This window comes from Lynx canadensis, chromosome E1, assembly GCF_007474595.2.
Source record: "Lynx canadensis isolate LIC74 chromosome E1, mLynCan4.pri.v2, whole genome shotgun sequence".
Lineage (NCBI taxonomy): Eukaryota > Metazoa > Chordata > Mammalia > Carnivora > Felidae > Lynx > Lynx canadensis.
In genome coordinates, this window is record NC_044316.2 from 28671076 (window position 1) to 28684045 (window position 12970).

At 56.0% G+C, this 12970-nt stretch overlaps 1 protein-coding gene across 4 annotated transcripts in view; it reads right to left on the minus strand.

Moving 5' to 3' along the window:
* MSI2 (musashi RNA binding protein 2) overlaps positions 1–12970 on the minus strand; it is a 389744-nt gene that overhangs the window by 27235 nt on the left and 349539 nt on the right. For all 4 annotated transcript variants that reach the window (XM_030296485.1, XM_030296484.1, XM_030296482.1 and 1 more), the window contains exon 11: positions 1524–1586. In XM_030296485.1, coding sequence (XP_030152345.1) covers positions 1524–1586 — 63 coding nt within the window. The remainder of the gene's footprint in view (positions 1–1523; positions 1587–12970) is intronic.

Below are 12970 nucleotides of genomic sequence, written 5' to 3' on the forward strand. Positions count from 1 at the left end.
AAGAAAGAAACTGAACGGAGAAAACAACCAACAACACTCAAAAATCTCGAGGTTTCTTTTTGTGGTTCCCCTCCCCACCCCCACCCACTAGGCACAGGTAGGACAGAGGCTCATTTGTAATGATACCAAAAAGCACTCAAGTTAAAAAACCAAACAGAACAGGGAGACGCGAGGCAGCGGCGCGCCCCGCCCCCAGGGCAGGGGGCACCAAGGAACACGGGCCAGAGGGCAGGTGGGGCTGCTGGAGGCCCGCTAGGGCAGGCAGAGGCTGAGGACGGGCGCCCAGCTCTCTGGCTAACTGACCCTCAGCAGCCCCCAGACAATTCCCGGCCCGTCCAAACAAATCTCCAATGGGTGATTTCGGGGAGTGGATCCTTTGTAGCTCGAGGCAGTGCCAGTTTGCATGGAACGGATTTGTACTGATGTTCCTAAAGGGCCTCCATGTGCCAGTCTCTTATCACTGAGGGTTTGGGTTTTTGGCATTTGCCCTCTGGGCTTTTAACGCCCCACTTCCTGGCACCCCACCAGCACCTCCCTCCCCCCACCCTCCTCAGAGCCCGGTCAAACTAATTGCTTCCCTGGGTGCTCCAGTGCCCTGTCCAAGGGGTGTTGGGCTGGGGGGTGGCGGGGGAGCCGCAAACCATGGCTACGGAGTCCAGGAGGAGCAAGGGCCTCTCAGTGGCTAGGGAGTGGAGGCCAGGAGGCCTTGCCGGGGGCCCAGCACACAGCAGAAGCCCCACGTGCTTAGGAAGGTGGGGGGCATCTGGGGGACAGGGCATCCTTGACACACCCCAGCTCCAGCCTGACCCCACCGTGCTGCTGGGAAAACGTTCTCACCTCACTTGAGGGGCTCTAAGACCTCCTCAAAGTTTGGGCTTGGAGACTAAAGGACCGGGGCAATTTTATGCAAGAGATAATCCCATTGCCCTCGGCAGGTAGGGTCTAGGAGCTCTCTGGTCTCTGCTACAAGGAGAGTCCAGGATGCGATAGGGGGCTTCAGGAAATCGCTTCATTCCACTGAGGTCAGCCCCACTTCCAGGCTTCCGGGACTCGGGCTTTAGCCCAATCAGCAAGGCCATCTGCCAGGTGCGGCAGGGGCCCCGAGGCCAGGAGCACGCCCGTGGGCCCTGAGCTCCCCTCTCACAAGCTAGAGCTTCTCTGGCGGGGTCAGAGGCTCCTGGAAGGGAGCCCCTGTGAAGCAGCAGTGAAAGCTGAGGAGGGAAATGACCAACAGGTGCCCTGAAGCCGGCTGTCAGGGGAATGGGCCGTCCAAAGTCAAAAAGAAGTTCACTGGTCTTTTTTCAAAGAGCGAATCACGGTCCACCTTTGGTGTGCAGTCCTGAGACTGACCCCCACGGGGAGCTGCCCTGGGTGGCAGGGCCTGGCCCGCGCCCCCCTGTCCCCACCCTCCGGGCTGTGGTGACAGTAGTGGACAGACGCAGCCACACAGATCCAACAGGGCCTTTACCTTCCCCCGCACACTGGGGCATGCCTGGGAGCGCCTGTCCCACACACCTCCCTACCTGATCCTCTTGCCGCTGCCACGGCCGCCGCCGCCACTGGTCCGTAAGCCGCTGCCGGGAAGCCTGGCGGGGAGAGAGGAGCCGGAGTAAAGGAGAGACCTCGGAAAGGGCCCTGCACAGACCGGGCTCGCAGGCCGCGCTCACCCCCCTTCCCGAAGACGGGGGTGCAAAGGGATCTCCTCGGGACAGCTCTCAGGAGGGACCCGGGTCAGTGGCTCTCGGGCTTCTGGCAGGCACGGCGCCTTTAGGTGTTTTTGATTCCTACACATTTGGCACCCCAGAAACCAGTTCTAAAAGGAACACGGGAGTAATTGGAGAGGATTGGGAGGAACTTCTCTTGGGAGAGGGGTGGGGTCCCTGCTGCCCCCCGCACCGATCGAGGGGAGTCTCCCAGGGTGTGTCCAGAGCAGGGCCACGCATGGCCCGGGGATCCCGGGAGTGGTTGGGACCGAGCCTCTTGGCAGAACAGGCAGCTGGGCCAGGAGGTCGCTGAACCCAGCCGCTCTCCTAAGGCTCTGCCTGCCTGCTGGGCTTAGCTCCGGACTAGCTCACGCTGGCAGGCCAGGGGGCCAGGTGTGCTGGGAGTCCCAGCTGACTGTGTACACAGGAAGGCAGCTGTAGGAGGGAGTCGGGGGCTGCAGGGACCTACATGGGGCAAGCCCTGCGGCTCTGTCTCTCAATTTCAACCTCCTGAGGCACAGTATGGGGATTTCGATCCGGCTCTTCTGTCTGAGCTCTGTGTCCCGATCAAGTCAGCAGTGAAGGGTCTCCTCGGGAACTCCAACAAGCGTGTGAAGTGTGTGTGCAATCTAGTAACACCCCCGGCAGCAAGGGTGTCCCAGAATGGGACTAAAGGTGAGAAGGGACGAGGTGACCCAGTGTGGCCGCAGAAGGCCCAGGGGAAGGAAGAGGTGGGTGAGGCCCCTCCCCTGGGCCTCTCTTGGCCGTGAGCACAGACACACACAGCCACACACGGGGACACACACAGATACACTCACGCACGCATGAAACAAACACCCTCTGCCATCCGGGCAGACTTATGGAGGCCCCATTTCAACTTTTGGAGGCCTGATTTCAAGACCCATTGCCAATGATGGTGGTTTTAAACGATGCGCCAAGAGCCAGCAGCAAACAACACACAGCCCGACAGCGGCTCTGCTTTAGCCACAGCAGCTTCCGGACACGGAATCGCTACGGGACAGAGTGGGGGACACATGCACCACGGAGGGCGGGGAGCCGGGGAGGAAAGAAAGGAAAGAAACAGAGCCGTCCCCCAAACACAGCGAACTAGAAGCCCACTAAACTCTAAGACTATTGTCCTAGCTACACGGAACTACTGGGGAGGAAAGAAGTTCAAAAGGGAACAAGCTAGTCTAAAAAGGTCAGGCTAAGCTACTCAAAACGTCAATGAAAAAAGACATACTTGCATTTAAATATGGTAATAGGGCTGTTGAGGGGGGAAAAAGAAAGATCCAGGTGAAATAAAGGTACGAGGTCATCCCTGGCTGCTGGAATGGGTCTCCCAGCTCCCCTGAAGACCACATGTGTGCCTGGAGGCTGTTCCCCACCCCCCGCCCACGGAGGGTGGCACTGACCCCGGCCACCTGAGACCAACGAAGGGACTCCCCCGCCAAGTCCTCTCCCCATTTCTTCCAAGCAGGATCTAGATTTCTGGAAATGTGGGTGGTGGCGCAAGGTGCTGAGGGAAAATAAGGAAGAGGTCAAGTTATTTCTCCCTATCCCAACCTCCGCACACCAGGCCCCGGCTGCAGGCACACAGCAGGACTCGGGGGACCCTGAAGGAGAAGGAAGCGGCCGTGGAGAGAAGGAAGGTCAAGTTATTCTTTTGCACTCCTCACCCGTACTTGAAACGGAAGGTTTCCCTGGAAGCATGAAAAGGTGTGGTGGGGGGAAGGGCGGGGGACAGAACTGGGGGAGGCGAGTTTAGTCAATAAAAAGACATTTAACAAAAGGTCTATTTTCTGGAGTCGAGCGCATTTTTGACAAAAAAAAAAAAAAAAAAAGTCTCAGAGAAAAAGGAAGGAAAAAAAAAAACTTATCCAAGAAAGGAAATCCATTATCCTTAATCTCAGATAAAGGTTTCTGCTGGAGACTGAGCACCAGACACCGCTAAGGGCTGGAATTTAATCTCAACCATCAAACGGGGTAGGCAGACTGACAGGTGTGAGAAGAGGGGCAGGGGAGGAGAGCTGCCCAAGCCGCCCCCCACTCCGGAGAGGCCTGCAGCTCTCACAGCACCCCCACCCCCACACGGCACCTGGGACCCCAGGGCCACAGCCCCACCACCCAGCCCTGCCTCTTTGGGAATCTGTCCCGGACCACTTCCCCAGCTCCCTGCCATCCCCCTCCTGTCCTGTTAAGCTGTTCAGCCTCACTGGTCACCCCGAATATATTCTTCAGATGACCTGGCAGATAAGTCCCTGATGCTATTACCAGGGAGCGGGGGACAACGGGCTCTCCTTGTGGCTGGGCTTGTGGGGGATGGGCAAACACGGATCTAAGAAAAGGGGTGTGTGTGTGTGTGTGTGTGTGTGTGTGTGTGTGTGTTGGGATGGGGCTGCCCCAGCCAGGGGCTGTCAGAGGCCAAAGAAGCATGGGGACCCTGGCCTAAAGCTGTCCCTGTGGAGGACAGCCTGTCTCTAGGACAGCAAGATGCGCCTGAGGACCAGGAGGCCCTAGCACGGACTCGGGTGGGAATGAGCTCTCCTGGGCTGGGCTTGGAAGAGCTGGGGGTGCAGGGCCTCGCAGACTTGCCTTGTGATCCTGTTTTCAGCATTTCCCCCAAGGCCCTGAGGAGCCAGAGGTCACCTGTGGCAGCCTACGTGTCTGGGAAACCTCTCATTTTATTTCTGAAGGGAGAGGAGTTCTGGGCTGTCAAGCAGAGAACTGCTCCCGTGGCGGGTACTAGGGGTAAGACCTTGGGGAATTAGGCAGCAGGTCTGACGGGGCTCAGGCTTCTTGGGGGGGCCGAGGCACAAGCAAAGATATGGCACAGCCCCCGGCCCATGAGCGCCCACGGCTGCCCTAGCACCCCACTCACCGCCCAGAATGGGAGATGACCATCCCTTCTCTGCTGCTGGGAATGTGGGGAGGGGCTTCCTCCTCAGCAGAGCCTGCCTGGCCAATGCACGAAGGGAGCAACCAGGCTTGTGAGGCAGGTTAGCACAAGTCGTGGATTCAAATCCTGACTCAGCCATTTACTAGCGTAACCTCTTGGCAACCTTTGACTTTGGGCAAGTTGCTTAACCCTTCTGTGCCTTGATGTCCCCATCTGTAAAGGGGGCGATGATGTCAGTGCAGGATTAACATACACAAAATGTTCAGATGACTGCCTGCAGGGAGTCAGTTTAAACGAATGTTAGCTGCCATGTTGCTGAGACCTGTCCAGCCATCAGCCCTGCCTCTAAGGCAGACTGCCCCCCCCCCCCTGCCCCCACCACCGCCCGGAGGGCTCTGCCACTTTCTCCATGACGAGCCACATGGTCAGATGGTCAGATGCACACAGGAGGCTGGAATTCTTTCCCCATAACGGTCGCCTGTAATTCTTCATACTGTCCCAGCTTCATAATGCCATTTCAGTGGAGCTAACCTTCCCTAGTTCAAAATCAGAGTATGCATTACTGTTCAGTTCTGACAACAAGGACTGGGCCAAAGAGGGCAGCCGGGACCCTCCTGCTCGAATACTTCCCACTTCTTAGTAGTGAATCAGGCAGAAAAGAGAAAAATGTTTTCCTGATAAAATCTCAGGGCCTGCGAGCTTAGGCGGCCCACCTGGGTGAACTTGGGTATCAGGAATGTGGTCTGCTCCTCCCGTTGGTACAAAAGAGTAAAATGTTAATGGTGGAACTCAGGGCTGGGCAGGTGCCACGCCTTAGTTAACGGCAGTCACACCCAAAGACCCAAGGTTGCTAGTCTGGAGTTCCTCGGGCCCCTCTAACGGGGTAACAGAAGGATCACGGTGCTTGGTGTCAACGCCTCCGACCCCCCCTGGCCTTGCCTTGCTGTTGTAACTTGGGGACGGTGCTTCGCTTCTCTGGGCCCGAAGTAATCAATTCGTGTCTACTGCAAGGAGGGGAGACCAAAATGGCCTGTAACGTTCCCTCACCTCCGACCCCGCATGGACCTGTCTTCTGATGTAAGAGGATGACGAACCTGGAAAGCGGTGGCCCTGGGGCTGGCGCGAACACACCTCTGAGGTTACTAACTCATCTAAGTAAAAGCTGTCGCCATCCCACTGACAGTGAACAAGACGCTTTTCTGGACGTTTCAGAGCCGTGAGAAACTTTATGGCAAATTAGAAGTGAACGGCGCTTCTGACTTTTTTTTGAGAATTATGTGAGGCCACGCCGACTTTTTACTGCTTCTGTGGCACTTACCGGGTTCTGCCTTACCTAAGCACAGTTATTTTTACGTGCACGCCCCATTTCTCTCGCTGGGTGACAAATTCTTCTAGGGTGGGGACTGAGTCACATGTCCCACTTAAGACCTAGCCCAGAGTCTGCGCCAGAGAAGGTTCTTGTGGAACAGCAGCTGATGATGGTCAGGAAGGATGCTCTGAAGTGGTGAATGAGAGCCAGGGCTGGGAGTCACTGCCCTGGGGAAACTACAAGCGCACGGCAGTGCCACCCGGACATTTAGTGGCCTCTCCTCACGTGATCCTCCACCCCAGGGGTGGCTAACTCAGATGCCCACAGGAGTGGGGGCCAGGAGCAGAATTAACCAGCGGAAGGTGCTGGACTGCAGCCACCGAGAGAGAGGACCCTGCTCTCTCACGTGCGGACCCTCACCCCTGTTGCCCACTGGACCACCTGGGGAGCCTTAACAAATGCTGAGTCCCGGGCCCCACCTCCGGAGATTCTGATTTATCTGGTTTAGGGGTACAGCCCGGACAGTGGACCTTTAAGTGTTCCCAGGTGATCCCAGTATACAGCCAAGGGCAAGAACCTTCCGTTTAAAGGCTTTCAAAAATTTCAAAAAGTGAGGGGTGCCTTGGGTGGCTCAGTCGGTAGAGCATCTGACTCTTGATTTCAGCTCAGGCCATGATCCCAGGGTTGTGGGGTCGAGCCTCACGTCCGGCTCTGCGTGGAGACTGCTTAAGATCTTCTCTCTCTCTTTCTCTCCTGCCCTTCTCCCCTGCTCATGCTCTCTAAAATTAAAAAAAAAAAAGGGGCGCCTGGGTGGCGCAGTCGGTTAAGCGTCCGACTTCAGCCAGGTCACGATCTCGCGGTCCGTGGGTTCGAGCCCCGCGTCGGGCTCTGGGCTGATGGCTCGGAGCCTGGAGCCTGTTTCCGATTCTGTGTCTCCCTCTCTCTCTGCCCCTCCCCCGTTCATGCTCTGTCTCTCTCTGTCCCAAAAACAAATAAAAAACGTTGAAAAAAAAATTTTTTTTTAAATTAAAAAAAAAAAAAAAAAACAAACAAAACTCCAAAAGTTAAATTGTGGTGCACATCTGCACAGTCCATCACTCCACTTTCTTGTGGAAGGAAAGGTCCTCCTGACAATACAATGAATCCAACTCCTGTGACCCTCTCTTGTGAGACCCACCGCGGGGCCTCCATTCAGAGCAGTGGGGCTCTGGCCTGGCCGCGGGAGCCTGCACAACACACGGAGAATCAGGTGCGACCCACATCTCTAGCCTTCCAGGGGCTTCCAGGGGCTTCTGACGCACGGGGGAGGCAGACAATCCCTGATTTAGAGGAAGCCTTGGAGTGTCCTTGGTTTAACACTGAAAGGGGGCCGCTGTTGTCGGCCGCAGGGTATCAGGGAATGCACATCTTTCTTTGCATCCTCTCCCCTGCCCGGTACGAAAAGGTGCCGGCCTGGGTGTGGACTGCCGGCGATATGGTCCTGGCACAGTCACTCCTTATTTCTGTGACCTTGGATGAGTCAGTGGGCCTCTGTGCCACTCACAGAAAGAGATGAGAAAATTCGGAGTTTCCTTATGGCTCCAACAGGCTGTGATTTCATGAAACACTCTCTTGTGATGCACATAGCCATCCCGAATTGTCCATCATGAAATGAATTTTCCCTATGCTGTGTTTGCTTAAAGCACTCTCCACCCATTCCCCAGCATGTCCTGCACCTCCAACCACCAGCATTTTCTAGAGATGGTTCAAACATTCCTGGCTAAACCCAGTATTGCTTTATAGAATCCAAACACTCAAAAATAAGCAACCCAAAGAAGAAATTGTCACCCAGAATGTCGGAAACACATCCTAAAACAGTTTAGAAAACCATCTGTCATCTGACTGGCCCAGGGCCCTCCCCACCTCCCGGGCAGGCCTGTCTGGTGAGTGACAGGGCTGGTTCATTTAAAGGAAATCCAGAGCTTTGTGCGGAGAGAGAGAGACAGAGTGGCGGCTGTGAGGGGGCGAGGGTGGAAAAGGGATGGAAAAAGGGTGGATGGTGTACTTTTGGAGGAGGACGACTCTGGGAATTCAGATCGGAACAGAGGGTCTGAAAAAGAGGGGGCAACTGATATCCAAAGGGACACATTTACATGATCAAACTAAAATTCTGCTTTGAAGAAAGCTTATGATACGTGTCCATTGAAAAACAGAAAAAAAACAAAACCCCGACTTCCTGGCATTTAAAATACGAATCTGATTTCCACATACCTTTTTAGGAGCGAGACTGACATTCCCCAAGGACACCGAGAGTGCCATTCTCCTGGAGACACCCCCACCCCCCATGCCAGGAGAGGGGTGGAGCTCCTACTGGGGCAGAGGTGCTGGAGACAGTGTGGGGTCTCATCCTCAGTCAGGAAGATGACTGTCATTTGGGACCTGGCTAAGGTCCCTCTGGAGAGGAAGGCAGAGGGGCCGATGAGAAGGCCAGGCCTGCCTGCCTGGGTGTAGGGAGGGGAAGGGTGTGTGGCCTGGGCTCAGGCCTAATGGAAGTGAAAGGCTCTGGGGTCGAGCCCCAAAGGCGTTGGCACCTATGGCAGAGGGGTGGCACGAAAATAGTCCCAAATAACTTTTAATGCAACTGCTGTTTCGTTTAATTTTCTCTTTAGATGTTTCAACGCGGATGAAGGGGAGGAACGCTGCACATCAAACCTTTACGAGGTTTTATGGTCTGGTTGTCAGAGAGCCTCTGTTTGGATGAAAGGGTTCGGGGAAGCATAAAAACTGAAGTCAGGGAGCATCCTTTGGAAACGACGTGAAAATTCCCAGAAGAGGCAAGCACAGACCCGGGGCGCCCGGCCAGAAGGGAAAGGTAGTGTGCCTGCGGATTCCTTCCAAATCAGAGGCACTCAGCGGGCAAAGCAGACAGCCCGCCGTCCTCATGCCCCTGAGAACCAGCAGTGGGGCGAGGCCTGCCCCCCACCCCCCCCATGGAGCTTTGTGGCTTCTGATCTCCTTGGTGACTGATAATGGGCCCTAGTCTCAACCAAGCTCCCAGCCTGGAGTGTGGGGTGGAGGACTGTGGGAGGAGAACTGAGAACATACTTTAGGTGCTGCTTCCTTGCTGGGAGCCAGGAAGCTGAGAGCTCTACGTGGGGACTCTGGCCTAGCATCCTTCTTCCTGGGCCCTCCTACCCTCCAACAGAGAGCTGGGGCCCGCAGTACCCTCACTCACCCTGAACTTCTGCAGGGAGCTATGTTAGAGCCCTGCCAGTCTCCAGACGCTTACCCTCTCCGTAAATACTTACTGAGCACCTATTACATGCCGGAAACCGTTCTAAGCACTGGGATCACAGCAGTGAACGAAACTCATGTGTTCTCTGCCCTCATGGAGCCTACAATCACTAGCCTCTGACAAGAAAGGGGGGCGGGGCTCCATCTGTGGGACCACACTGCACACAAACCAGCTCCCTGGGAAGGAGAGGAAACTGGCCGATAACAAGCAGGGCCTTAGATAAAGGCTCACTCTGCCAGGGAGAAGGGAGGGATCTCTCATGGACCCGTCCAGTCTGCAGCCAGGCCCCTGTGTCCCCTTTAGGGTCTCCTCCCAGCTGAGCTCAAGCCCTGGGTGTGGCTACCCCAAATTCTGCTCGAAGAGGCGGGCAGCAATCAGAAGCGCTGGTCAGAGGCCTGCATCCAGAGTGGCTGACACCTTCCATGTGCTCTGGTTCCTGGCCATACGAGGACACTGTTCAACATCACGCTTACACTCCTGCGAGACCTCAAGAGCAAGGATGGCCGCAGGGAGTTCATGCCGAAAGCAGCCCTTGCTGCTCTGTGCCAGCAGCTTGTGGTCCTGGATAACCCAGGGCTCCCCACTTGCCACAGAAGGAACACCTGCCTGTCTCTCTCAGACCAAGACCAAGATCTTCAGGTGAAGGGATTCCGGACCGTGGCCTCTAAGGACACATCAGCAACTATTCTGAGTTTCTCCTTTCACCAGGGAGAGTTCTCTCTCCCCCCACTCCTTGTAAACACTGCAATTTCTGCTTAGGAGATGCTCCCCCACCTACCCCCAATGGGTGTCAGGACAAACCACTGGTCTCACTATTGGTCCTTCTAGAGCTGGCTATTCAGATGGCTTTTCACACTTCTTCTTGTTCCCCAAATTTCAGATGCTGAGCCAAAAAATCCTGCTTCCTCCCCACAGGGTCTCTCACTGATCCATTTAAATCTAAATGGCCTGGAGTCTCTATGGGCCTCCTCACCACGTCTACCTTTCCCCGCCCTCCGCCTCCAGCTTCATTCTATATGGGCCTTTGCAATGGCTCTGCCACAGCACGGTTCCAAACACCCACGCCGATGGCACCCACCTCTATGGACCAGGGCAGGAAACACTTAAGCCTTGAGCACCCCAAGACTTTGGGCTGGAAGACCCCAGGTCCCCATCCTGGCACCATCAGTTGCTCAGTGAGAGCAACTCCCTGTGATCTCAACTCCCCCTGCCCCCCACCTGATGTAAAATGTAGACACCCCCCCCACCCCCCACTTTTTGGTCTCCTGAGATATGAGACTTTCTGCCATCAAGTGGCAGAGCACCGCTGCATCTGGCATCACTGACGGGCGGACCATGGAGGGTCAGGGAGTCTTGGGGGAAAGCCAGGGTGGTGAGGGAGGCACTCTGGGGGGCTCAGGGCAGCTGTTATTTACCAACAGGTACAGAAATATGTCACATTTTTAACAGTCAGTATGGCCTACCACTGCATCCCAGCCCAACCCGCAAGGGCAAATGGCAGAACCTTCCCTCCTCCTGTTTCCTCGCCGATACGTGAGAGAGTCTGGTCTAAATGATGAGAAAGTAAGTGGAACACCAATGGCAAAACGGCGGCTACCACTGTAGCACTTTCCATGGCCAAGACCCCAGAAAGTCTCCCCTGGCCGGGCCCTTCCTAGAGGACCCGGGATCATCCCAATGTGCCTGACCCCCGCCCCCTGCCAGGAAGACATCACCGGCCCCATTTAACAGAGGAAGGGCTCCGGGGTCGGAGAGCTTAAAGGAAACCGTGCAGAGTGATCAAAGCAAGTTGGCACAGTCCCATCTCCCACACTCACTGGTTGTGACCCAAGAAAAGTTTCCTAACTGCCGTCCCGGGTCCCTTCTGCTCTGCTGTCAAGGAGGCTAACGGTGCCTCCGTGCAGGGCCTGCTGGGAAATTCAGGGAGATGATGGCACTGGGTGCTCAGCACCGTCCTCCAGCATGTGGCAAGCCATCGGCAAGCGGAATAATAACTTTTATTTCTATTTTTATTATTATTGCCCAAGGTAATAACAGTAGCGGAGCTGAGAACTCCCTCTGGAGCCTTCCTGTTCTAAAATCCTATTAATTTACATGACATTTCACATCCAAAGGGCTTTCATAGATAACATTTATAATTTGCTCATGAGTGATAAAGGGGTGTTTTATCCGAAGCGTGAGCGCGAACTTTGGTGGGGTAATGTGACGGCAGGAGGCAAAGGGCTCGCAGGGGCTCAGGGAGGGACGGGGCCCAGCGACATGGTGACCACAGGTGTGGACGTGGATCCCGGGGCTCTGGTGCCCGTGTTATCAGCCGGACTGGCTGCCCTCTTGCCCTCGGGCTTGTCCGGCCCCTCCCAGCTCCTCTAGGAAGGGCGGGCCAGAAGAGCCTCTCTGGGTCATTCCATCTGACTGGAACCCTGCTCGCTTCTCTGCCCCCAACAAGTGCCGTACAGAGGCAACAGCACGTCTCTCTGGTTCACCACCACATCCCAGGCATCTAGGGCAGGGCCTGTGACTTGACATGTGCTTAAGAGCTATGTGATGAATACACAAAAGACGGGTAGGTGGAGGAGGGGCAGATAGGCGCAAGGGGGCTGGGGAAGGGCTGCTCCTAGCCCTGCCTGAACCCTAGCCTGTTCAAGACTGGTATCATGGGTCAGAGGAAGAAAGCCTGGAGCGGCCTTAAACATGTACCATTAAGAGAGCTGCAAGGCTGGAAAACCAGGGCTGCCCTGGGGCCAGCGAGACACCTCCTGAGGCTCAGAGCAGGGCAGCGGGTGGAGGGGCAGAGGGGCGGAGGGGGAGGGGAGCGGGAGGTGTTAGCAGGCTGTGTTCTCCTCAGAAGCAGCCAGCCCTAGCGTGCCCGGGCCCACTAGGTGGGTTCAACGGTACCCACAAAGGCCTTGACCAGGAACAGCCTCCTAAGACAAGGGCAGGGACGGCGTCCCTGGCCCTCAAATTCATTCCCTGGGTCTGGGGAGAAGTGGCATCAGCTTCCCAATGACAAAGTCTTTTGTCCAGCGGGCCTGGCCAGGTAATGGCACAGCCTTGACCCAGATGGGGCCCATAGAATGAACAGAGGCAGGAATGCAAGGAAGGAACGCATATGATGCGTTGGTGCCTTTACACCTGCTGGATGTGGAAAACCCTTCCCTCAGCTGCCTGCTGAAATTCTATTTGACTTCAAAACGCAGTTCAGATATCACCCCTTCCTGAGAGCCTCCCAAGCCAAGCTAAGGACTCCGTCCCCTGTACTCACTCTGCACACCGGTCAGACTGCACTGGAACACACCTGGCCCCATGTGGGATGTCCTCCAGGCTTGGCCCTCCTTGCTCGCTTGCTTAACATCCCTGTGCCCGGAGAGGACCCAGCCCGGGGCAGGCTCTGATGACCCTTTCCAGAGCACCGCAGAAAACGTGCTCTTGTCCTGTCCTCACACCTGAAGGCACAGGGAGGAGAGGTAGTGACCCCACGGGCTGGGATCCCTCGGGGGCAGGGGATCCAGGTTGACCCGCATTCTGGGGAAACGTCTCTGGGCAGGGCTCCCCTCCATTTCTTCGGCCTGGGGAGGAGGAGGGCATGGGGGCCACACCTCTGCCTTCTGGTCTGTCCTTGGCTGTCCTCGGGAGGACATGCACTGTCCATCCCTCAGGCCAGGCACTGCCACCTGCCAATAATTTCACACTCAATATTTTTTTTTGTGCGGGCACCTGGGTGGCTCAGCCAGTTAAGTGTCCGACTTCAGCTCAGGTCATGGGAGTTTGAGCCCTGCATTGGGGTC